The sequence below is a fragment of the Procambarus clarkii genome, chromosome 45 (assembly GCF_040958095.1).
Source record: "Procambarus clarkii isolate CNS0578487 chromosome 45, FALCON_Pclarkii_2.0, whole genome shotgun sequence".
In the NCBI taxonomy this organism is placed as follows: Eukaryota; Metazoa; Arthropoda; class Malacostraca; order Decapoda; family Cambaridae; genus Procambarus; species Procambarus clarkii.
Window position 1 is genome coordinate 5,855,720 of NC_091194.1, and position 26,720 is coordinate 5,882,439.

General features: G+C 40.3%; 3 protein-coding genes across 3 annotated transcripts; 1 reads left to right on the plus strand and 2 right to left on the minus strand.

Moving 5' to 3' along the window:
* Nucleotides 1-261: 261 nt before the first annotated feature.
* Nucleotides 262-11,021, minus strand: LOC123769804 (torsin-1A). Its single transcript, XM_045761105.2, is given in 8 exon segments — nt 262-539; nt 798-913; nt 915-943; nt 4,241-4,389; nt 4,953-5,104; nt 7,234-7,395; nt 9,152-9,255; nt 10,790-11,021. Coding segments are annotated over 8 exon segments (1,041 nt in total). The 5' UTR covers nt 10,989-11,021; the 3' UTR covers nt 262-409.
* Nucleotides 11,022-15,395: 4,374 nt separating this feature from the next.
* Nucleotides 15,396-21,406, minus strand: LOC123769802 (uncharacterized). Its single transcript, XM_045761100.2, has 7 exons — nt 21,250-21,406; nt 20,782-20,888; nt 20,010-20,235; nt 19,421-19,592; nt 18,622-18,837; nt 16,025-16,224; nt 15,396-15,722 (listed from the first exon to the last, which is right to left on the minus strand). Exons 2-7 carry the CDS (start codon nt 20,882-20,884, stop codon nt 15,695-15,697), a joined length of 945 nt encoding a protein of 314 aa, XP_045617056.2. The 5' UTR covers nt 20,885-20,888; nt 21,250-21,406; the 3' UTR covers nt 15,396-15,694.
* Nucleotides 21,407-22,257: 851 nt separating this feature from the next.
* LOC123769801 (uncharacterized) lies at nt 22,258-26,394 on the plus strand. The gene is made up of 7 exons (XM_069301274.1): nt 22,258-22,405; nt 22,889-23,032; nt 23,308-23,536; nt 23,816-23,988; nt 25,139-25,356; nt 25,768-25,980; nt 26,196-26,394. The coding sequence occupies exons 2-6, from the start codon at nt 22,906-22,908 to the stop codon at nt 25,966-25,968; spliced, it is 948 nt and encodes a 315-aa protein (XP_069157375.1). The 5' UTR covers nt 22,258-22,405; nt 22,889-22,905; the 3' UTR covers nt 25,969-25,980; nt 26,196-26,394.
* The last annotated feature ends 326 nt before the right edge of the window (nt 26,395-26,720 follow it).

The window sequence follows — 26,720 nt, forward strand, 5'->3', positions numbered from 1 at the left end:
TATTAAGAACATTATTGAGTGAAAATGTATACAAGTGAAAGTAGTACATGTTGAAACATATGCAGAGATCATTAAAAAATATATACACAGTATTACGAACCAATAATCAATGTGCAAAATGCAAGTGAAATAAAAAAAAACTATATTACAAAAGATGTAAAAACCAAAAAGCACAATGTAATCACAATAGTGTGATATATCTATGAAAAAATCTTTTGAGGCAATGGGACTGGATTGAACTCCCATCTCGGGTCACCTGGACAGGAGTTCAATTCCATCTCATTGGTCCGAAAGATTTTCTCAAATCTAAAGTTCTTAAAAACTGCTTTTCAGTTACATTTCTCATCTTCACATTCAAAATCACATATCTTTGAGAACTACAATGACAATAATTACAAGGTTTTAACCTCTAATTAAATATATTGTCATATTCTTCATTAGCAAGTAAGAAACCCACTTTCTGGGCAACCCTCTTACAGCCTGTAGTCGAGAACAATTGATTCTCAGGTGGGAAATATATCATTTCATCGGCTACGCTTCTGAAAAGAAAAAATTCTGTAAATTTATATCTAGTACTGTATATCCTGAAAAAAAAAAAAAAGGGGGGGCAATTAATAAAATGTATGTAGAATCACATACAGGGAGACTAGACTAGGACACACAGAAAACGATCATAGAAACAACAATGCAGAACAAGAAACGGGTAAAACCACATAAAACAATATACAGTAAAAATGTTGAGGAAATTATTATTATTTTTTAAATATAAAATACCAAACACTTGCAGTGAAACTTACTTTATTAAATCTTTAGATGACCTGTGCCCACGTCGGCGAATCTCATCATGAGCACATAGCTCTACATGACGTCTTTCTAATGGCATGAATGGCACATAATGGTCTACCAGACTATGCTTGTATGAGCTCACTCTTGTGTAGGCCTCCTGAAAAACAAAATCAACATTAACCCTTCAAGTGCACAAAACAATCAGGAATGCTCTTGCCATTTATGATCTCACTGTGTGAGACGAGGGACATTTTAAAAGTACTAAACAAGATTTAAAACTCCCATGGATACAATGGGCTTACATCTGCTTCCTCAGACCTTCAGTAAACAGACACCATCTTGGGGGGAAAAAAAAAAACTGAGCATCCCTTCCTGGGTGAGAGGGCCTCATTATGGAGACAGATACCATGAGTGATGCATACAGCAGAAGTTCACTGCACTGCGGTGCAGCTCATGCCCACAGTATTGCTTAATAATGGTACTGTGGTACTGGCTGGAACAAAGGTTTGGAGATCACCCATCCTGGCCACGGTTTGCTCAACGCCCTGCAATGCTGGCTTGGAAGCGTCATAAATCCCTCAGAGACAAACTAGCATCTGCAGCCTTGCGTTAAAGAGGCTACACGACCTAGTGGATCTATAGCGATCAAAAACAACTTAACCACCGGTCAGTACCTAGAAATGAACAGGCGAGGATAGAAACATACAGTCCAGCAGTATCCGGGGCAGTTAAAAAGCAATTAACAGGAGCGGGTATTTCCCAAAACCCTGGGGATAGGAAGGAACTAACCTTGTGGGACCCAGGGGGAAGACAGAAGCATAAGGCCGAGGGGAACAAAGTGGCCACAGGCCACGAGGTTGAGTCTGAGGCCCAACAATTGAATCCTGAACAATAAACAACTGTGATTGTTTGCTTAATAATGATGAAGTAAATAAACAACTGTGATTATTTAACGATGACAGTGTCACAGATGATCCTGACTGTGATAAAAACTATGTACAAGGTTCAAATATCAGTGAACCCAATACTGATTATAATGTTCACATCATGAGGTAGATATCCACAGGCACACAGCCGCAGTTTGGTATGTTTACTCTCATAATATGGGACCTCATGTTCCTTTAGAAAATAAACATGTGGTAAATGATTCATATACATAATTTACTGACCAGGATTCTGATTCTGATAGCAGTTATGGCTAGACTATTATGCCGGAAGAACCACACGTCTACGGGTCATCCAATAAGGTTAGTAGACTTTCAAATGTTACCACTGCTAGGCTTAGGCTCGGCTACAAGTACCTCTGGGAGTTTTGTAACATCTGCTATGTAGACTTGACTAAATGTAAACTCTGTCTGCAGAACTACTTGCATACCTTGCCTTCATTATACAGTATAATGGAATGTGAAAAAATTTAAGAATTCAGAGATAACACTATCAATGGAGTCCAAGAAATGTGCAAGTACTTCATTCATAATGATGTACTGCTGGGAATCTTAAAGTATTAAAAATTTGCTTACTGTAGGTAATGTATGGATAACTGTAAAGCTGCCACCCAGTTGGGTGGGCGTGGAGCAAGACTTCACTGTGTGGCTCACCGTAGATGTAAAGAGCCTTGTATAATGACTTGTGAGCCTCTTGTTGAATCACTTGTGATATAAAAAGATTATCAATGTGAATACTGTATGTATAAATGATTGAATATATATGTACATATAACATTAATAATTGTGTAACTAGCTTCAAAAGACTGTCACTTGCTTAGCTAAATGAACTATGAGGTTCAGTTCCTGAACCGATTACGTGCCTCTGTAATCCATTCCACCACTGCCCACGTATAGGGTATGGGGTGCATAATAAAGAAAATTGAATATGGCTAGAGTTAACAATGTGCATAGTATATCGAGAGGCATTTTGTCATGTCAGGTGCCATCAGCATCTGACCGGCATGCAGTGCTATGCTGTGCTTGGATTACCATATCTAACAACTGCTTAGCGGTTTGTTATCGTGCACAAAAGTGTAGAAAGTTATACAGTAAATAACACGTATAAAAATATGTTCTTGAAAATTTGAACAATATTCTTGCTCCAAGATATAATTTGGTACAAATTAGTGACATGAATAGCTAACATCAAATGTTAGCACGTTTACTTTTTTTTATATGTACAAAAATTTTTGCATTATTGAACAGCCACTAGCACGCAAAGTGTTTCGGGCTGGTTCTTAATCCTAATTTTTCCTGGAATACAACCCACTAACTCGTTTAATAACAAGGTACCCATTCACTGCTGGGTGAACAGAGGCAGCTCAGCAAAGCACCAGGGCAAGTGTCTTATCACTGCACATATATTTCTGTTAGCAGGCTGAGAGCTGCTACAACTACACCACCAAGAACAGTCTCTAGTGGCCTTGATGATGACAGGAAGCTGGGAGCTGGCCAAAGATTTCCCCCATTATTCCTGGGTTTTTCAATTAATGTTTATTAACCTCAGTTTCAACCCTTGTCACAACCTTGGGTCAAAATGAAGGTAAAAATTAGATTACTATTTATATTTTTACATAAAAATAAAATTAACCATTAAAGTGCAGTATTGGTTATAAGTTGATTCCATGGGGTAATGCAGTTAGCATCACTTTGATTTTAGATACTATTGTCAGATTTTTATATCCATGATGCTAATATGGATACTGTACTGTATACAGTAATAGAGTAATATACTGTACAGTGATAGAATATATATGGATGTAGTGGAGCTTACCAAGACCCACGAAAATATCTTGCTAGTCATTTCACGATTGAACCGATAGGAGGATTACTACACAAATTAAAAATTACTACACAAATCAAGTGATCATTATGTATGTTATTATGCCAAGTGTGGCAATCACGGTATAAAATTTCATTATAATTGTATGATTTGTACACTGATTATATTACGCATGATTTTCACAACTCTTGTGTAATGAAGTTTACCTACTATGAGAACCATAGATTTCAGTACATGGCAGAAGGCCTAGTGGTCCATATGAGGCAACTACTTATATCATAAATAAAATTGCAGAATGGGGGGGGGGGGGTAAAGAGGGATGAGGGGATGGGTAAAGAGGGAGGGGGAAAGAGGGTTGAGGGGGGGAAAGAGGGTTGAGGGGGGGAAAGAGGGTTGAGGGGGGGGGAAGAAGAGGGTTGAGGGAGGGGGATGGAGAGAGGAGGCAGGGGGAGAGGGAAAAAGAGGGGGGAAAGGAGGGAAGAGATTTAGGCAACAAGCTGTAGACATACATATAAAGAACACGTAATATGTGCATAAAAATGTTGGGGTACGTATATAAGGAAGAGGAAATGAAATCAACTATTATGTGTACTAGTCTGGAAATACCTTCAGACTTCAATGTTTCAAACAGGCTTTCCATACAACTCACTTGGTGCCAACGTGCGTAAGCACACATTAACCCTACCTTCCTCATTGAATGCTCCACGCTGAATTAGGTGTTCGAGGTCCATCATGGTGATATCGTCTCTATTTTTCCCATCACGCCACATCTTCAGCATTGCTCTTGTAATGTCTGGACCGCCAGTGTTACTTAAGAAGATGAATATAGACTTCCTAGGAAGTATAACAGTATATTTAGATATATTGTTAAGGGATAGATTAGCACACAAGTCATATACTGTACTGTTAAATTCATTCAACAATCTCAAAACTTTTGACATATGGATTAGCAAAATATAATGCTGTATGGGGTAAGGATTCATCAAGCATTGACGTGTCTGCTTACGTAACCTGTACATCTTTCCTCGATACTAGGGGCTTTGTCTACATTTATTGAAATAGTTTACATGCTTTGAAATAGTTTGAAACTTTGCAACCCAAGGTTATTATTGTTAAAGACAACCTTGTGGCACTTTGGTGTTCATAAACTTCAATAAATGTAAACACAGCCATCATGATTGAGGAAAGATGAACAGGCTTCACAAGTGAATGCATAAATGCTTGATGAATCCTGGGTTTGGTAAATGGGACAATTTAAAAAAAAAAAAAACTGTATATGAATACTGTATGCTATTGTATAGCCAACTACAGTATTAGAATCTAAATATAATTAACAAGGTCAATAGGCAAGGTAAGATAATTATGGAGAAAGTGCTAAGCCAGTAGGACTACTGTACCTGAAATCTACTCCATTGATGGATTCATGGTAGTCAATGAAAGGTTTGATGCCATTAATCATCCCAAGTGGCATTTTGTCAATCTCATCGAAGATAAAGAGAGATCTCTCGCACTTGCTCACGTTACTGCGGATCCAATCTTGCAAATTCAGCTGTAAAATAAAACATTAAAAGTTATGCATGTACCTGAAGAGTTGAGGAATGCAGATTTCATCCCATAGCAAGTTTCAATATTTTCTTATAGATACACAACACAGTATTACATTCTTGTGATTTCATTGTGCACATTAAAAAAAATTCTTATGTGATATGACAACTCTAGATACAAATTATGCAGTTTGACCATGGAGCTGTCTTCAGTGAAACCCTTCAAACTTATTGTTTCTCATGTGTAAGTGAAAGATATTTGACAATCAGAGAAATCACAAGAAAAAAGGTAAGGTAATTATGTTCAAAAAATATATGCAATAATATATAAAAAAAATTGAAAGGGCCAAGTTATTTTAATTATCGGTATACATAGCTGAGAAAGGATACAAGGACAAGGAGCCGGGCTATGGGGACAAGGAGCCGGGCTATGGGGACAAGGGGCAGGGCTATGGGGACAAGGGGCAGGGCTATGGGGACAAGGGGCAGGGCTATGGGAACAAGGGGCAGGGCTATGGGGACAAGGGGCAGGGCTATGGGGACAAGGGGCAGGGCTATGGGGACAAGGGGCAGGGCTATGGGGACAAGGGGCAGGGCTATGGGGACAAGGGGCAGGGCTATGGGGACAAGGGGCAGGGCTATGGGGTCAAGGAGCTGGACTATGGGGACAAGGAGCTGGGAGTTATGATGATGGAGTGAAAGAACGGTGCCCAGCCAATATCTCATAAGAGGCCAATGAGAGTTCTTACTTTGTGCCATGTACTATATACTATCATCTATTCTAGCTCGCAAGTAAAGAAATTAAGGATTTCAAAGATGACCTTAGCAAGTAGAATGTCCACTGAAGGATATACTGTTTTTACCAACATATTTTACACTGGATATATACATTTTTAGTATGTTTCATCCTACAGTACATTCAATGAAATTGATTTTACAAATGATTTTGTAAAATAAACTATGATTTTATACATGTAAATACAATATATACTTGGTTGATGGCGAACCAAAAACCCACATTCTATCAATGTGGGTTTGACCAATGACCAATGTAGTCAATGTAAATTTGCAGTTACTGTATAGAATTTGAAATTCTGCGAGGAGAGATTTGCAGGTGCAGAAGCTGGTGTGAGATGTTTAAAACATGTCAACATTTTACTTGAATACAGTACATTATTTGAACTATTTGGAAGCTGGAGCCCAAGTGGATTAAACAACCACAGTCTGAGTCTTTGTATTACAAACCATAACAAATGTGCTGGTGAACCATTAGTTCAAGTGATTTTGTCAGTGTAATTCCACGTGATCAAGCAGCAGTTTGGACACCTAGAAGGGCCAGCTAATTAGTCAGGATGATTGTTTATTCCCATTGTCAAGAACAACAAGCCTATAGAGCACTTAGGCTTATCAAAGTACCCTTAGGCAAACTACTGACCTTTACAACCAAAGTTGCAACCCACAACAGTTACCTAACTCTTGGGTACCATATTATTAACTGCTTGGTAAATAGAGGCATCAGGTTAAAGGAAATGTACTAAACTTTTCCTGTACTGCCTGTGGACTGAACCTGGGTCTCTCGATTGTGAGGGAGGACAGATTGCTGTGCTACTGGACCCATTTGTCAAAGTTTGTAATTATTATTATTATTTACAGTGATAACTTAGTGTACTGTTTACTATTTTTCTCACACCCTTCTAAACTGTGAATCAAGAAATTCTATAAATCACACCAATAAGGTGATGAACATATGTTATGGGGTAATTAATAAAAGGAGTCAGTTACCTTGCAAAGACTTGTTTTATATTTTGGATAATTTCTGCAATAAGCTAGAATGCAGAAGAAACTAGTATGTGAGCAACCCGAGGGAATGTAGAGCCTACGAGACTTACGGAATGAAGAGCACTACTGTATACATCTTCTTATGAAATAGGTAATAGTGGTTGGGCATGGAGGGAGTTGGCTGCAACAGTCACCCTGACAATATCTCACTTAGTTACGCCATCGAATATTTCAGCCCATCCTCTAGAAATTATAGTACTTATAGCAACTATTTTTTTCAAACATACAAAAATAGACTTAAAGTTTTTAATCACATCTTGTACTTTTGTAAAATGATCTTTCACTGCATACAAACCTTGTAAATATCAGCTTTTTCTCCGTGAGGAAAATCAACTGTGCTGACAAACATGTGAACATACTGACTTTTCATCCCCAGCTTGTATATGGTCTGGGCAATGAACTTGGAAACATAATTCTTACCCCCTCCTGTCCATCCATGAAAGCTCATTACCAGTGCCTGTATAAAAAAAAAAAAAAAAGTATTACCTTGCATACAAAACACAAAAAGAAGAGAGATTTAAGAAAAAGACGTTGAGAAAAGCAATACAACAGGCAAGCCTAAATTTGTTATAGAAAACTTGCTAAAGTGCCTATATACAAGTACTTGACCAGTTAAAGAAATCATCATTACTCAGATACTGTACAGTTAACTCACACACACAGAAAATACATGTAAATGAAAGAGACCATTTCAGTCCGTCCTGGACCCTTATCAGAATGGTTCAGGAGAGAATGGAAGCATCATCTCATTTATTTCATGTGGGAGCACTGGGTATTTGTTTCAGCCATATTATTGTAACTTTTTTTCTGCACAGAAATAGTAATAGCTCTACTCTATATTAAACCATAAACTTTACCTACTACTCTAAAAATATATGTAGTTTTAACCACCTGAATAGATATTTCATAACAAAATCATTAACAGATGAAGTTCACAATGCTGCCACAATGTATACAAGTTTTGCAGAGAATATGGCACAATAATGTAGCTGAAAATTAAAGTACAACACACACAAATTGAAAGGAATAATGAAAAGTAACAAAAGTGACTTTATACTTGACTGACAACATTATCACTTTCCTTTTTTCACATGTGTGGGTCGGGTATTAATTTTAAAAAGTTTTCTTTGTATGCATCTCATTTACAATAGGCTCAAATCAGAGGCTTTATATCCATGGAAGTCGATACTTAAAATGTTTACTTGTCAAACTGAGATACAGTAATGATATATTGGATCAAATTAATTATGGACTTACTAGTCCATGTGGTTAGGATCCAGAAAAGAAAGGAAAGTCATCTTGGTGTCCCAGATTAACCCGAACCAAACAAGACTGAGCAGAATGCATCTGGGGCTTGCAAAAATTCACAAGAAACCTGAAATAAGCAAACTAACACAGAACCAAATTCCCGACTAGCAGACATATTGCAACTCCCGAGTCCAAATCAATTCAATTGTTGAGGCAAGCCAGAACTTTGATCACCTGGAGCCACAGCTTTCAGAGATCCACCCGAGTCAATCGGGTAAACATCCTAGGTGCCAAGTTTAGCCCGAAGAATAAAGTCCAAAAGTTCTAGTCAATGTGTCCTGAGTGGAGAAAACAGCCTGTTGTCACACCCAAAACTCCAGCTAATCCCTAAATAATGAATAGATGGGAATGTGCCAATAGATATCCTGTAGGTCCAGAGAAACAATCCTAAGCTGGTTAATCATCACCTTGCAAATCAAGGAAATTTTAAATACTGCATAGACATAGGATATGGACATAGGATATGAATATTCTACTTAAGAGTTCACTACTGTATTATAAACTGGGGTTTACTGAAATCTTTCTTCACCACTGGTAACTTTTGAGGTATGACTTGAAGAAAGCAAGTCAAGGTTAACACACCCTTGTCCAATATGTTGTGAATGATAGTGTAGGAAACGAGTCAATACAGGGTAGGACAAAAAGACAACAGAGGTGGGACCAGAGACCAAAACCAAGCAAATTGAGAGCCATATATTGGGAAACAAATTAAATGATACATAAATTGTGAAACAATTAAAATGAGCCATACATTTTGAGACAATGTAGAAGAGCATAAACTCTGAAACAAAATACAGAAACTCTGGGGATGGGGGACAATTAAAAGTACCATAAATATCAATAATACTAATATATTTTTTAAGATGCACCACATTAAAAATGTACAGTATATAATAAATCATTACCTTGTGAGGCTGATCATTAAACAAGTGAGCTTTCAGCGCCCTGGGGACTACTTGATGCACGATGTGTTGACCATAGAGGTTCGAATCAAGAGCAGCAATCAAAGCTGAAGCAGAACAACTCACATTAGACACTAAATTACAAAAAAAAAAAAAAAAAAAAAATCTGAAAATTAATTTTGGTGCCAGTTGAGGCCATATAACATCAAAATATTTTTATAAAAAGTACAAAAACAATGCAAATTTTTTTTATTTAAATCTCTTATATTATTGCCCAAGATCTCCATATGGGTAAATTACAAAAAAATATTACAATTTTGAAAAGTTTATTAATGTAATTTTGTTTACTAAAGCAGGCCATATGACAAGAAAATCAAAAGTACAAAAAAAAAAGAAAGAGGCGGCACTGTTGGCATGGTATGGTCGAGATATTACCACATCTATTTTGGATTTCAAGGTATTGAATTCTTACCCAAGATCTCCATATGGAGATTACCTTGTCCAATACCTAGACTACTTGTTTTATATGATGAAGTTTTTTGTTTTATACCCCATTGTTGTGGACAGGAAGCTTGTAAGTAGACTTATCGAGGTCCCTATAGGTCAAACTACCGACCTTTCCCAGAATGCAACCCACAAGTTACCCAACTCCCAGATACCTATTTACTGCTAGGTAAGTAGAGGAATCAGGTGAAAGGAAATGTGCCCAACCACTTGTCCTGTCCAGAGATTGAACCCGGGCTCAATGAGTCAGTCAACAACGAATGTACTGTACTACAGGACCTGTGTAGAATTAGCAAGAGGTCCTGATATGTGCTCAATATTTAAGAGCATTTGAGGATAACTAGTTATTTGAGGTTGATTTTGGAACCGATGTTTGAAGCAGCCGAGGAGAAAATGTTTGATCATCTCTGGAACCTGGCAGTAGATTCAGTTTTTAATAACATCTGTCAAATTTATAGCCGTGTGTTGTATTTGTAGTCCAGCTTATTGCTTTGCTTTCCGTGTATTTGGAGACTTACGCACACACACTAAAACTAGTTCATGTACTAACCTATTGTCACATACTGACAATAGGTGTGTGTTTAAGGGCTCACTGCAAAATAAAAAAATTTATTACTACAGCAGGAAAGCATCTGGACACGTTACTGATATTGGCAGTTACACGTCACTTCGTACCCAAGACGATTTGCAAATGGATTTTAAAATCAACCCAACCAAGGCTAACACAAGCAAACACAGCCTAACTTGTTTATAAAAATTAACAATTTGGAAACAAGGCCTGTCAAAACTCCTGTACATAATTTGACTGTAACCCCACCTCAATACCTCCAGCAAACCATCAAGCAAAGAATTATCAATTATTTACTATTCAATAATTATTTGGTATATGATCTAGATAAAATAATGATACGGAAAGTGCTTAGCCAATATGACTATATAGCACTTTGAAGGACTAAGATGGGATGCGAGGACAGAGTGAAGGAAGTGCCCAACCATTTGGACCATAGGGGGATGGAACCCCGACCCTACAAGAAGCAAGGCCGTCGCTGTACCAACCAATCAAGGTGGTTGGTCTACAAACACGTTAACAATATATTAAAAATATATTGCACTAGTAGACACCACCACCACCATCACCTGAAATGTTGGGTTTGATCCACTCTGCTCTTGGAGAGCAACACTCGTAGAAGGTACAGCGTAATCTATCGAAGCCAGCATATAAAGCGGCCCCAGCGAAGCCTACAGCAGTAACTCCGAGTGATATGGAGCCATGACAGGTGAAGACAGGCAGGAAGAGCATCAGCAGGTAACATCGTACAAGTGACCGCAGCTCCATGTTGTTTACAAGTCACCAATGGCGCCGCCAGGGAGCTACGCGCCTATACTCTTCTCCTCATATTTAAATAATAATAGTTTATTTATTACCAAAATTACTTTGTAATTGTAAATAAAACAAAAGCATGACTTCACTAATTTTATTCGCACTTATAACAATTTAAATGATTCTGTGGGACCAATCCACAATTGATTTGATTGTTGCCGCCGGAGGCGTCTATTTTATTGTGCACCCCATACTCATCCTATGAGCGGTAGTGCAAAGAAGATTACAGAGTGCACAAAAGGTCCTTATCAGACCTCAACGGAGAATATTATAATATTATATATATATATATATATATATATATATATATATATATATATATATATATATATATATATATATATATATATATATATATATAATATATATATATATATATATATATATATATATATATATATATATATATATATATATATATATATATATATATAACAACTGAAAACATTTAGGCTTGTTCGCATATATATATATATATATATATATATATATGTCGTACCTAGTAGCCAGAACGCACTTCTCAGCCTACTATGCAAGGCCCGATTTGCCTAATAAGCCAAGTTTTCATGAGTTAATTGTTTTTCGACTACCTAACCTACCTAACCTAACCTAACCTTAATTTTTCGACTACCTAATCAAACCTAACCTATAAAGATAGGTTAGGTTAGGTTAGGTAGGGTTGGTTAGGTTCGGTCATATATCTACGTTAATTTTAACAACAATAAAAAAAAATTGACCTCATACATAATGAAATGGGTAGCTTTATCATTTTATAAGAAAAAAATTAGAGAAAATATATTAACTCAGGAAAACTTGGCTTATTAGGCAAATCGGGCCTTGCATAGTAGGCCAAAAAGTGCGTTCTGGCTACTAGGTACGACATATATATATATATATATATATATATATATATATATATATATATATATATATATATATATATGTCGTACCTAGTAGCCAGAACTCACTTTTTGGCCTACTATTCAAGGCCCGATTTGCCTAATAAGCCAAGTTTTCCTGAATTAATATATTTTTTCTAATTTTTTTCTTATGAAATGATAAAGCTACCCATTTCATTATGTATGAGGTCAATTTTTTTTTATTGGAGTTAAAATTAACGCAGATATACGACCGAACCTAACCAACCCTACCTAACCTAACCTAACCTATCTTTATAGGTTAGGTTAGGTTAGGTAGCCAAAAAAGCTAGGTTAGGTTAGGTTAGGTAGGTTAGGTAGACGAAAAAACATTAATTCATGAAAACTTGGCTTATTAGGCAAATCGGGCCTTGAATAGTAGGCTGAGAAGTGCGTTCTGGCTATTAGGTACGACATATATATATATGTCGTACCTAGTAGCCAGAACGCACTTCTCAGCCTAATATGCAAGGCCAAATTTGCCTAATAAGCCAAGTTTTCATGAATTAATTGTTTTTCGACTACCTAACCTACCTAACCTAACCTAACCTAACTTTTTCGGCTACCTAACCTAACCTAACCTATAAAGATAGGTTAGGTTAGGTTAGGTAGGGCTGGTTAGGTTCGGCCATATATCTACGTCAATTTTAACTCCAATAAAAAAAAATTTACCTCATACATAATGAAATGGGTAGCTTTATCATTTCATAAGCAAAAAATTTGAGAAAATATATTAATTCATGAAAACTTGGCTTATTAGGCAAATCAGGCCTTGCATAGTAGGCTGAGAAGTGCGTTCTGGCTATTAGGTACGACATATATATATATATATATATATATATATATATATATATATATATATATATATATATACCATTTAATATTTTCAATGAAACCAAATTATATAGCTTTTCTTGGTTGCAATACTGATTGTAGTGTCCCTGGGAATATTGTGAACCGCTTGCATATGTGATTGTTCCGATGAACAGCAGATAACGGAAGACTGTTCTACACCAAGGTTACTTACTGGGAAATTTAGATTAAACAATATACATATAATAGAATATATGCCTGACTGGTTCATTCACTGCTCTGCTCCAGTCATTTTCTCACCGACATATACGCTATTGTGATATCATTGTGTATGCCTCTCTGTCCAAGGGCTGGAGGCCAGACGTAGGGGATAACCTCACCCAACGTTGCATGGTGATTGCTGTTGGATACGTGCCCAACATGGGCGGATTAGAGTCGGCACCCTTATAGCTGGATGTAAATTTTATCTGATTAGCACACTCACGTTAGATGTGTTTGTCAAGGTTTGTATGCAAAAACACTTCAAATTAGATGCTTGTCAAATTGTAAGATCACACTGAACATGAAATGAACTAATAAGTAAGATTTATAATGCACATTATCAAATAAAGACAAAAAAGCTAGCAAACTTAATGTATATCATGCCACAAAACACCAATAACAATAACGTTGATCAATCAAATTTTAAATATATAATTTGCAGAAACGTCAAACATACAAAAACGAGTAATTGGAAAAAACACTTTAAATTTTAGACCATGAAATTAATTTATAAAATTATAATTCAAAAATTGACAATTTCAATACATAATTGTTGATTAGTTTTATTAAAATTAAATCGCTTATTATTATATTTAAATAAATGTATGTGTACAAGTAACTTGTGGGTAAACCCACTCATATGTAACATTATAGTTCACACCTATTCCACTTGTGGTAATCTATCTATACTAATCTATGCATACTATTTATACTAATTTATCAATACTAATCCACGTAATCCATCGAGAGCCACATGGCTAGCAACACTGAGGCATGACGGGGGTTGATCTTATGGAAACTTAAAATATTGAGCAGTTTGAATGATGTTAATCCAGACAAGTTGTTCAAAAAGTCAGATGTAACACATATGGAGCAACGATTACAGCCTCAAGAAGCCACAGTGTAGGATTGAAAACAGGAAATTCTGTCACCAAGAGGGTTATAAACCCATGGAACCGCCTACCCGCTGAAGACGTAAACGCCAAAACTATCTTGAACTTTAAAATCTAGCTGGAAAAAATCCAAAACAAATGGATGACCTTTGACAAACCGCCGTCTTCCCGCCCTCGTCGAGGCCACTAGAGTGTTAGTGGCTAAAGTACCCTTACATACATACACACATACAACATACCTTTTGCAGGCGATGAGTCACAATAACGTGGCTGAAGTATGTTGACCAGACCACACACTATCGACTTGAGAATGGTCCAGGACGGACCGAAACGTCGTCGTCCCTTCAACTTCTAGTGTGTGGTCTGGTCAACATACCTTTCAGTCCACCCCTACACACACAAATTATAAAAATATTCGCACTATCTAGAAAAATATATATATTTAGAAAACTATTTACACTATTTACAAAATACTTTTCTACACTATTTAGCAAATAGTTTTCTACGCTATTTAGACAAATATCCACGTTATTGAACTAATTCCTACCTCCAAATCCGGCCCCAACTTATTTCCATCTTCCATGAAAGAAGTGTGTGGGGACGAAGGACCGCGCGCGGACGTGGACCACGTGCATCCTGGAGAGCACTAGGCCACAATTCTTGCCAATGGGCTGGATCAGGGTCATGCAGAGCACATCCATTATGGTCTCCAACATGGCGGATATGTTCTCCAAACACACCGTGATTGGATTTAGGATCCATACCGCCTGTGGGGGTGTGGGGGAGAGGAGGAGGAGGACAGAGTACGTTAGGATTTCGCTGTGGTATGAAACAGCACCACATGGCGTGCTGTGCTCCCATCTCATGTACATGAGACGGTTTGCACACGACTCACAATTGATTTCGTTCGAACACTTCCGGAACAAGTGCTTTGCTGACGACTTTTGTTTGAACCACAACGCTGTAAATGCTTCACCCACGTACTACAAATACAAATAATCGCCAACAGAACCTAAACACCTAACCTAACCTAACATATGCCTATATATGCACAATATGCTAATATATTATAATATTAATTTATATTTGAGAAAATTTCCGTTTTGAATGAACAGCATGTTAAAATTTATGAATGCGTCTGTGGGGTCGACCGCTGGATGTAATGGACTTGAGTCGAAGACGGGTTGACACATACAAATAATCGCCAACAGAACCTAACCAATGCCTAAATATACACAGTATGCTAATATATAACAATATTAATTTATATGTGAGAAAATTGCTATTTTGAATGAACAGCATGTTAAAATGAATGAATGCGTCTTTGGGGTCGAACGCTGGATGGAATGGACTTGGTCTGAGGACGGGTTGATATTATAATTCTTCTTATGTTCTCTTCTGAACATTGGATTTTGAAGAGACAGAAGGAGAGTGGGACATAGTTAAAGAACATCAATAAGGTAGAGAAAAACAACTAGTTTCATGTATATAATTAATTAATTCCAAACACCACATAAGGTTACGTTCTCGGCTTCTGAATTTGTGACGTAATCCTGAACGTTCATATATATGGTGACGTCATCAAAGTTTGAAAAGTGACGTCATTACCAACGTTGGAAAAGTGACGTTAGCAAATGTCATTATAAACATTGAAATACTGACGTCTCCATCTACGTCGAAAGAATGACGTTCCGGCCACGTCACCATCAGCCACGGTAGAGTGACGTCAACATCAAATACGTCATGGACATCGTGAGCAATGGATCAGCTGGGTCGCTTAGTGTCTCCCTATTGGATCGTAGAACCTGTTGATAAATGTAGTCAGGTGGGTGTTGATGTATTGATGAATATACAGGGTGTATAAATGTAATGTATACACGAGCATATGATGTTAGGTTATGTGATACAATGTTATTTTTATTGTATATATCATTGATTACTGTTATGACACTTCCACACACACACACACTCTCACTCACTCTCTCTCTCTCTATCTCTCTCTCTCTCTCTCTCTCTCTCTCTCTCTCTCTCTCTCTCTCTCTCTCTCTCTCTCTCTCTCTCTCTCTCTCTCTCTCTCTCTCTCTCTCTCTCTCTCTCTCTCCCCCACCTTGAAGCCACCCCAGCATACACGGAGGAGACGTTCTTGAGTAGCTCCCATGAGTGCATGACATCAGTGACCTTGGCGGTCATGAAGACCTCAACCTCTTGCTCCTTGTGCATGGTATAGAGTTGACAGTGGTCCTCACAGTCAGTGGTACCGTGTAACTGCTCGCAGGAGGACGTCTGTCCCGTCACCAGGTCTGTGGCCTGTGTGAAAGACAATGATATATATATATATATATATAATATATGATCTTGGATGTAATATTTCCAGGAACTAGAAGGCCGAAATACAAATGGATTCACAGGCTCCAGCACTGGGACTCTGCCAGCAGATGGTGAAGATGTAACACGGGTTCGGGTTCCTCTCTCTTTACTTCCTTCTTTCTACTCCCTCTACCCGTATTCTTACTTTTATTTCTAAACCCAGGGACTCCAAAACTTTTACCAAAGCCAACTCCACGCCACGTGGTCCTAAGACGATTGACCGACTTAGGATTCTACACCCAGTATGACGTGACCTAAGCTCTGAACAAAACCCTAGAGTCACCTCTGCTGCCACCACCAGACCAGTAATACAAGAGCAATGATCGAGGTCTGGATCGATCACGCTAATTAATCAACCTAGGGGCTTGATCCCCACTATAAACGATGACCTTGAGTGTGGAATAAATTACACGGTAATGATAATTCCGATTCGATGTTAGAATCGGCGCCCAATGCAACTCTGCCTCGTGTGGACCACGTGACCAGGACAAGTATACACATAAAACACATGGAAACAATAAAATGCAAATTAATAACAAATTTAATTTATTAAAAGAAAACTAAAACAAAATCTAAATATGTTCACTCCCTATTACTTTAACACTCCCTACTTGACCTGAGTGGCAAATGAGAAGACTATTTCTATAATTAACAATAGCAACTATACCTTGGGCGACCAGCTGGATGTCTTGGCTGGTCTAGGGGAGAGGTAAGATGTTTGACCTCTCCTAGCTGCTTCCGTGACCACACTGCTTTGTCCTCGTCTGGCCTAGCCCAGACTAGAACCTTGTATCCTTCCGCCTAGTCAAAGTTCTACCCAGTTACTAGCAAGGTTCAAGTTATAACAATTAAACTCGGTTGTACTTAATTGATCCAGACTGGTTGAATTATTTTACTGAAATAAATTACACAAGCCTCTAACGGCAGAGCTGTTCCCGATCACAAAAATGGTTATTAAAACTTTGAGAAATATTAGACATGTCAACCCTGCTGACCTATGACCGCCGGTCACTCCGCTTTAAAAGTTAGATCTGATTCGTGACGTCACTGATGGTGACTTAAACTCAATAATTAGAATACTCTTGATATTGTATCCGGTACTATTATACAATACAATTTTAATGCAAAATGAATAAAGGCTAATTTTCTCTAAATTACTGAATACTATAGGATGAGTCATTATACGCAGCTTTGAACAAAGCGTCGGTTATTTCCACCGCGAATTCCCCTGGGGGTCAGGTCACCATGCGGCTCAGCTTCCCATTCTCTTGTCGATAAACCACTCTGGATAATTCTTACAACAGCCTAGTTTGTTACAACCCCCCCGCACAAGCACTTAGTAAACCTTGTTAATTTGTTAAAATTCACGAGGTTTAGTATCCAAACCCACAATTCAACTCATGCCACAAACAAAAGCTAACCTAACTAATAAAATTTGACAAATAATAGTCCAACATCATAATGAACATGTTCATATTTCATAAATTTCTCAGCTGTCAACTGACAGCAATCCTCTAATATCAGGAAACATACATCCTATCCTTACTGACATAGCTAAATAACATGTCCCTACTCTACCATCAAAAACTAGCTATTAAACTCTCTTGGCTCTTCACTAGCTAAGTCCATGTGTCCTCTAGAGCCGGCCACACCGTGCTCAAACAAACATTAAAGTATATCTTCAGACTGAACTTTCAGTCATCCGGGAGCGTACTACGGAACTATCAAGCTCACATCCGTGTACTAACCACTCCCCATCAATGTCAACCTTGACATGTTAAGGAACACACCTAATGTTTATTAAAACTTTGAGAAATATTAGACATGTCAACCCTGCTGACCTATGACCGCCGGTCACTCCGCTTTAAAAGTTAGATCTGATTCGTGACGTCACTGATGGTGACTTAAACTCAATAATTAGAATACTCTTGATATTGTATCCGGTACTATTATACAATACAATTTTAATGCAAAATGAATAAAGGCTAATTTTCTCTAAATTACTGAATACTATAGGATGAGTCATTATACGCAGCTTTGAACAAAGCGTCGGTTATTTCCACCGCGAATTCCCCTGGGGGTCAGGTCACCATGCGGCTCAGCTTCCCATTCTCTTGTCGATAAACCACTCTGGATAATTCTTACAACAGCCTAGTTTGTTACAAAGAAGGTAGTGGTCCTGGTTATTTACAACCCTCCAGCGAACAACAGAAGACCCAGACAGGAAGACGATGACAACATAGTATGCATAAATGAAGTGCAGAGAACACCAAGAGCAGCAGGCACAAGGAGAACTAGGCTACTAGTCATGGAGGACGTGCAAATGGCATGACTCACAGTGAAGACATCGTAACACTCGGCACCAATCCACTCCCAGTTGGTGCACGACCCATCAGCATAGTCCTTCTCGCAGGTGACCATCCCCAGGCGCCAGCTCCGCAGCTCCACCTCTAGTTTCTTCCCGTAGTCTATGTAATGGTCCAGTTGCTCATCCAGATCCACCCACCAGCGGGAGGGAGACTGGCCCTCTACTGAGTACGTTTCTGCCACGTCCTGTAGAATGATGGGTGAATGAGGTTTGGGTTACGGAGGGAGGGAGGTCTGGGTTTTGCTGGGGGGGGGAGGTCAAGGTTATGGGGGAGAAGGTCTGGGTCCTGACAGGGAAGAGGGGAAAGGGGGTCTGGGTTAGGAAAGGGGGTAGTAGGAATGGAGGCGATGGGGGTCGAAATCACACCTCTAGAATAAATATTCTGACATACAAAATAAGCAGTACAGATAATACTTTTTAGAAAGTATATGAGAAAAAATGAGACACCAAGACACCAAAAGACTTCTGTTTGGTCCATGAGAGGCAATTTCATGATTACAATTATGTTTAGTAATAGTTCACCTTATGGTTCCCCGTAGACGAGGACAGGAAGCCTGTTAATCTTATCGAGGGCCTTCTATGTCAAGTATACCTTACCCAGGATGCAACCCAGAACAGTTGGTGAATAGTTGGTACCTATTTACTGATAGGTGAACAGAGGCACAAGGCGAAATAAAACGTGCCCAACCGTGTCTGTCCAGCCTGTAGATCGACTCCAGGGAACCTTAGTTGTGAGAGGAGGATGTAGCCTACTACTCTAGAGCGCACCTTGAGCACGACGACGTGGATGGAGGAGATGTCCTCGAAGTGGAGGATCATTGACTGGGGCAACTCAGCCGCCTCCACCAGGTACCGGTGGGTGACAATGGAGGTGGAGAGGGCGGCAGCTTGCTGGTTCTTATCCGGATAGGTGTCGCTCTGTACGGGCGCCTGGTTGTACCTGTGACGGGTGTGAGGGTTACTTGTGACCACCTGCCCTCGTACTTCATCCTCACACACACACACTATATCCTCAAAGTAGCTTTGAATTATGACACTAGACACTAGCTTCTCCATATATGTCAGTTGCTTAATTTAGAAACTGTACTTGTGGTCGGTCTCGAGCCCATTGTTGATGTGACGATGTGCATTGACTCAGTCAATGCACATCGTCACCCTAGTTCAGTCTTAGTCACCCTAACCTAGCTCAGTCTGAGTCACCCTAACCTAGCTCAGTCTGAGTCACCCTTACTCAAAGTCTGAGTCACCCTAACTCAGAGTCTGAATCACCATAACTGAGAGTCTGAGTCACCCCTAACTCAGAGCCTGAGTCATCTTAACTCAGGCTCTGAGTTAAGTAAGCAGTCTTTCACCTCACCTGTCCATCAGCGTGACCAGGTCACTCTGATATACCTCGACTTCGTGCATATTGTGCTCATTGATGTACTGTCCGACCAGAGCCATGACCTCATCCTTGACCTGTCCCCAGTAGTCGAAGTCCTCTTTGGTCAAGGCGTCGATGATAGTGTAGATCAGGTCCTGAACCGTCTCATTGGGGATGAGGCCAATAAGTTGATAGGCGATGGCCAAGGCGATGGTTGTCTCTGGTGATGGATAATCAAACATAGTGGGTTCAGTAGACATGTTTTGCATAATTTAAGTCTACAATGACATCATCAATCACAAGAATCATTCATTTATCTCTGAACGATTATACTGTACTATCTCTGTTGGTGACGGTGATGGCCAATCAGGTTAACCTATTCAAACAGACTTTTTTTTTTGTATTATTTTAAGCATTAAAGGTCTACCGTGACTCAGCAGATAGTTACACCAGCCCCACCAATCATTCAGTTATCTCTTATGTGTTAGAGTAGATGACATTGTGTTTAAGTGTTGAAATAACTACCTCTGAGTGGATTACTCCTCTGCCTGGAGGGAGGGAGGTCTCTATTGTGGGTTGCAGCCGGGGGGGGGGAGAAAGTCTAGTAGTAGGCTTAGGACCCTAGATGGACCTTACACCTGATGCCTCTGTTCACCTAGCAGTAAATATGTACCGGAGAGTTAGGCAACTGTGTGGGTGCTACGGTAAATCCGCTTAACAAAAGCATAGATGTCCCGCTGAACATATATATATGTACGATACTTACTGCTACCGTCAATGTCCTGACCAGGGCTGTTGTTAAGAGGAACTGTAGCCGCCATGGCCGCCAGCAGCACCACCACCACTGTACTCACCACTGTAACCCGCATCTTCCTGTAACCACAACCACACAACCCTCGTTAACATCTTCTTACTGAGATCCAAGACTTTTTTATTTGTTTTAGCTGGTTTTAAACGAAGCCTAGCAGGTGTTAAGGAATGCCTAGCAGGTGTTAAAGTATGCCTAGCAGGTGTTAAGGAATGCCTAGCAGGTGTTAAGGAATGCCTAGCAGGTGTTAAAGAATGCTTAGGAAGTTTTAATGTATATCTAGCAGGTCTAATTTAGGCTAGCAAGATTAACAGTTAGCCTAGCAGGTTTTAAACTTTGCCTAGAAGTTTATAAAGTTAGCCTAGCATGTTTAGAGAGTTGAATGAAACTCTACATTAGAATGACTATGAACTAGAAAAGTTTTACCTTAGCGCAGAGGCTCAATAGACGACTCGGGTGCTAGGGATGGAAGTGCCTGAGTGGGTGGTTAGCAGGTGGCACTCTTGGCTGCTTCATACGGCACTCTTTGTTGATTGGTGCACTCTGGTGAGCCCTGATTGGCTGCGATTGTGGTAGATGGTGACGGGGAGATAAACCAACTGGTTCTCATGATGTGACGACGCCTTAAAAATACAAACTTTTTTTTATCTTAATAAAAAAAACAGAGGTAACTAGCCTATCGAGGCTGATGCTTAAGAAACATCAATATTAGGGTGCTATAATTTCCACTAATGCGTTGTTTATTTAACTGATTGGCGGAGTCCGTTAAAAATGCGACGTTTTAGATGAGAATCCGGCTTGGGAAGGCTTCACGGTCACTTGTACTCAACAGCTGTTCGGTTTCAATGAGGGAGAGATTTGTCCACTTAAGGTGGGGGGGGTGATTTAAGGCGCTAATTACTGCGTAAATCGTTATTACTGCGCGGTTTCTAATTCGTTTAACTAATGGAAGTAATTAACAAAATATTCACGTGAAAATAAGTTATATTTATGGAACAAATTATCGGGAGGGAGGGAATTATCAGGGGAAAACGCCAAGCCATTAGGACTATATAGCACTGGGAAGGGGTTTGGATAAGGATTTGGGATGGGACGGGGGGGGGGGTAGGAACAGTGCTTAACCACTTGGACGGTTGGGGATTGAACGCCGTCCTGCATGAAGCAAGGCCGTCGCTCTACCGTCCAGCCCAAGTGGTTGGATACATTGGGACATAGTAAACGTAGGATCACTGGATTGTTTCAAGAGTAGTATATATATATATATATATATATATATATATATATATATATATATATATATATATATATATATATATATATATATATATATATATATATATATATATTTTCTAAGACGGACACACCTGGAAAGAAAAGACACTTTCCCACACTGGCAGTGGTGCCAGATGTGGCACTCTCATGCTTGGGGAAGAAGAGGTAACCCCATCTACCCCCAGTTAACTACCCCTCCCCCCCCCCATCGTCCTGGGGCACCACCAGTGCCCACCTCCAGCTTAGTAGCCTCAGAGTTCCACACAGACCCACAACGACCAGTCGTGACTTTTCAAGCTTTGGGTACAAGGTATGGCCATACATCTTAATAGTATAACCAGAGTTAAGTCTGTTAGACCGTTGAGTGCCTCAGAGCTCTGTCCTTGGAGTGTGAGACCGTTGAGTGCCTCAGAGCTCTGTCCTTGGAGTATGAGACCGTTGAGTGCCTCAGAGCTCTGTCCTTGGAGTGTGAGACCGTTGAGTGCCTCAGAGCTCTGTCCTTGGAGTGTGAGACCGTTGAGTGTCTCAGAGCTCTGTCCTTGGAGTGTGAGACCGTTGAGTGCCTCAGAGCTCTGTCCTTGGAGTGTGAGACCGTTGAGTGCCTCAGAGCTCTGTCCTTGGAGTGTGAGACCGTTGAGTGCCTCAGAGCTCTATCCTTGGAGTGTGAGACCGTTGAGTGCCTCAGAGCTCTGTCCTGGGAGTGTGAGACCGTTATTACTCGTGATAGGTCACTGCTGTGGGTTACATCCTGTCGGAACTTTACACCTAATACTTCTCCTCACCTCACCTGCAGCTCCGCCGTCAGGAAAGATGAGAAGCGCATGGTTATGGATGGTGGCGGGAGCTTGGATGGGCCTCCTAGGAATATCCTTCGTCACCCGCCCCACTGACGCCTACGTCACCGCCTTCCCTGACGAACCTGATATTGATGGTATCTGTGAGTATCTGGGGTATAACACTGCGGACTGCTAAGATATTCTTAACTGTTTCTGCTTGAACTGAACAAAGGGAAGAACATGGAAGTGCTGACGTGTTCTTCACGCAAAGATCCCATATAACTCAACATTAGACGAACTTTTGGAAAGAATTAAACCAAACTGGAATGAACTACTATTAATTAAAACTGGCATGTACCTAACTTAATCTAACTTAGTATAAGCTAACCTAACTTAACATAACCTAGCATAATGTATCCTAACTTAATCACAACAGTAGTGACCGTGGGCATTGCTGTGACCAAGTTCCTAGCAGGTCTAGTGCCTTACCCCACTGTATCAGCCTTGCTCCTAGCCATCATCAATGCCTGGGAGCCTAGGCCTGAGGACAACTACTGGGAACACGTGAAGGACAACGTGGCTCAAGTGTGTGGTGAATTCATCAACGAGCACAACCTTCACCAGGTCGAGGTCTACAAGCAGGACCTCATGTCACTCATGAATCAGTGAGTATCCACAGTGGGGTCTCTACTTATGCCAGTGAATATCATAAGGCTCGTATTCATGTCAATACACAGCCAGTAAGTATCAAGTAAGGGGTTCTCATGGCAATAAGTGGGCTGGATGTAAGTGTATAAGGCTATATTGGGGTGTACGTGTTGCCAGGTTTTGTCCCAGGAGTCCCAATCTTGCTATGGGACAACAGAACCCATCTACGAGAGACCCAGACCTCTCAAAGATTGCCGTGGATCCTGACCTTCCTGTGACGTCTCTCTGGTCCTCAGGTACTCTCGGGCGGAGGTAGTCAGTGACGGAACATACCCGGACAAGAACACAATGGCCGACGCCATCACAACCTCCATCATCACCAACCGCTACCTGGTGGAGGCCTCAGAGATGCCTTGGTCCATGGCCATCGACTTTACAGACATATCCAGCGTCCATATCCTCATCCTAAGGTCAGAAGCATGACCACGGCCAGGGCTAATCAAACGCCCACTTGCGAAGCCTGTACATCTTTCCTCAATGATGGTGGCTTCGTCTAAATTTATTAAACAGCTTACAAGCTTGGAAACACTGTGAGATCGTTCTCGGTATTATTGTTATATACGACTTCGCAGCGCTTCGGAGCTCTTAAACTGTTTAATAACTGTAAACAAAGCTGCCATGATTTTGGAAAGATGTATAGGTTTCGTAAGTAGCCAAAGAGGTTTCAGGGGGATACATACGTCTGTGGTCAAGAGCACATCTCCTGGTATACTCTTGCCCATAGAGTATATATATATATATATATATATATATATATATATATATATATATATATATATATATATATATATATATATATATATATATATATATATATATATATAGTCAACAAATTCAAGTGAATTATATGTATTTATACAAGACTGAAAGTGTTAACAATATCGTAGCAGTGATCACCATAATTAAACACTACATATACCACACCTATCCATTGTCCACTATAACACTTGCTGAATAAATAAAAAGATTGCAATAGGAGGCCTGGTCAGAGGCCGGGCCGTGGAGATGTTGATACCCGGAACCTACAGCAGGTAATCAAAAGGTTGTCACAGTAATTATTACGATTATAATGACATTAATATTTACATTATAGATGCCAGGAGACAGGTAACCTGGGTAAATACTAGCTGGAAACAGATGTGTTGATTTTTGGAACAGGTTACCGGGTAACATAATGGACGTGGGATCGCTGGGTTGTTTCAAGCTCAGGTTAGACATATAAATGTGTTTGGGTGGATGTAAATAAGAGCTGCCTCGTATTCGTCAATAATAGCTGCCATGCCTTGGCCAATAGGAGATGCCTCGTATAGGCCAATAGGCACTCTGTAGTTTCATTTACGTTTAAAATTACGCTATTGGCATCCAAATATTACTCCCGTGTATAGTGCAATCACAAGAACGATATATATGCATGAGAAAACGCCGAGGCCATATGACGGGATCGAACCCGCGTCCCTGGACTCCACCAACACATGCATGCACAGGGTGCAGTTGATAGTGTGTGTTCGATCATATTATACAGCGTCAATATCTCCTCTTTTCTTCCTTCAACCTGCGCCAGGATGCCGCTGACTCCTACACAGTAGTGGGGGGCGAGGTGTCCCGCTGGTGGGTGGACCTCTCAAGGCAGCTCCAGCACTACATCCAGTACGGCCTCTGGCTACAGAAGGAGACGATGACCTGGAGGAATACTCAGATCGAGTGCTACTTCGATGCGGCTGATGGAAGCTGTCTGGCCTTCGAGTGGACGGGCGTGACCTGCTACGACCTTTACAGGGTTAGTAGACTCGCTTGACCTTTATAGGGTTAGTGGATGAACTTGACCTGTATCTGGTTAGTACGTAGGCTTGACTTTTATAGGCCCTGGTAGAAGTGAAACTCCAACCGTGTTCCCGTACCCTGTGACTCCCTCTCCACCAGACGGCCATCTTTGGACTCCTTCTTCTCGCAGGCCATTAAACTGACTAATGACACCTCGTACACCCTAAGAGCTTAATATGTGTGGTTATTTCCAGCACAACCGTGACCGACCACTGTCAATCACAAACAGGTCCCTTTCGTAACGGAATGAATGCATTTTGGGAATACTTGAAAATCTTCGTTCCCCTCCGGGAGAACAAGAAGAACTGTTACAAGTGGATGGGTATGATAGAGGAGGATGGCTTTACAGAGCAAGTACCGTCCACAGATAACGGACTCAGTACGAGGCTACCAGGAGACCTGCCAGCAGCTCCATCCAGACAACCAGGAGGACGGGTCGTGTGCCAGCTTCTGCGACCTCTACCAGACCCAGGTCGACCGCGACTCTGCCCTGTGGCTCAACGCTTATCTTGACGCCGTGGTTGATGAGTGGTCCTTCCTCAAGCTTAAAGCTGATGCCCTCGCCTAACCAGGCCTCCAGGTACGGTCTCTCTATATCTGTAGTTGACGTGTAGTTTAGCCTTAAGCTTAAGGCAGACACGGAGCCCAAGAGCTAAGTCGTGCACATGAGGGCACTGACCGAAATCGATATATTGTAATTGTGAAATATAACGAATATTAATGAAATGATAAAAATCACTACTTTATACGTTTTGTTATTACTCGATGCTCTTTTGTTTTTGTTTTTATAAATAGGTATTACAACCCACTGACGAAAGATGCGTAGGGAGGATGGGGCACACCTGTGACGACCAGGTGTTTCAGGTTTCCCCTCCCCTACACCTGCGGCCTGGCCAGGTGTGTCAGGTATACTTCCCCTCACCACACATGACTTGAAGCCTCGCCATCGTTTGCCTAAAATACTTTTTTCTTTGAAATAAAGTTGAAATTTGAATTTTTGTGTTTTTGCAACATTTCTTTTTGAAGAATGTTGCCAAGATGACCATTAATATTTTATTTTGAAACCTATACTGACTCCCTGTGACCACCTGTGGCTCTGTGGGACCTATCCCGGCCTTGTGGGACCTATCCCGACTCTCTGGGACCACCTGTGACTCTGTGGGACCTATCCCGGCCCAGTGGGACCTATCCCGACTCTCAGGGACCACCTGTGGCTCTGTGGGACCTATCCCGGCCCTGTGGGACCTATGCAGGCTCTCTGGGACCACCTGTCCTGTTTATAACGTGGCCTGCCGTTAATGAAATCAAAGACACACCTTG

What these genes read in the sequence shown, in the direction of transcription:
- LOC123769802 (XM_045761100.2), bottom strand. Translation starts at nt 20,884, where the DNA reads ATGCGGGTTACAGTGGTGAGTACAGTGGTGGTGGTGCTGCTGGCGGCC. An exon ending in TCCACGTCGTCGTGCTCAAG is followed by an intron (nt 18,838 to 19,420) that starts GTGCGCTCTAGA and finishes ATCATTCTACAG; the next exon opens with GACGTGGCAGAAACGTACTC. An exon ending in TATGCTGGGGTGGCTTCAAG is followed by an intron (nt 15,723 to 16,024) that starts GTGGGGGAGAGA and finishes ATTTATCAACAG; the next exon opens with GTTCTACGATCCAATAGGGA.
- LOC123769801 (XM_069301274.1), top strand. Translation starts at nt 22,906, where the DNA reads ATGAGAAGCGCATGGTTATGGATGGTGGCGGGAGCTTGGATGGGCCTC. An exon ending in ACCTGATATTGATGGTATCT is followed by an intron (nt 23,033 to 23,307) that starts GTGAGTATCTGG and finishes TAATCACAACAG; the next exon opens with TAGTGACCGTGGGCATTGCT. An exon ending in CTCATGTCACTCATGAATCA is followed by an intron (nt 23,537 to 23,815) that starts GTGAGTATCCAC and finishes TCTGGTCCTCAG; the next exon opens with GTACTCTCGGGCGGAGGTAG.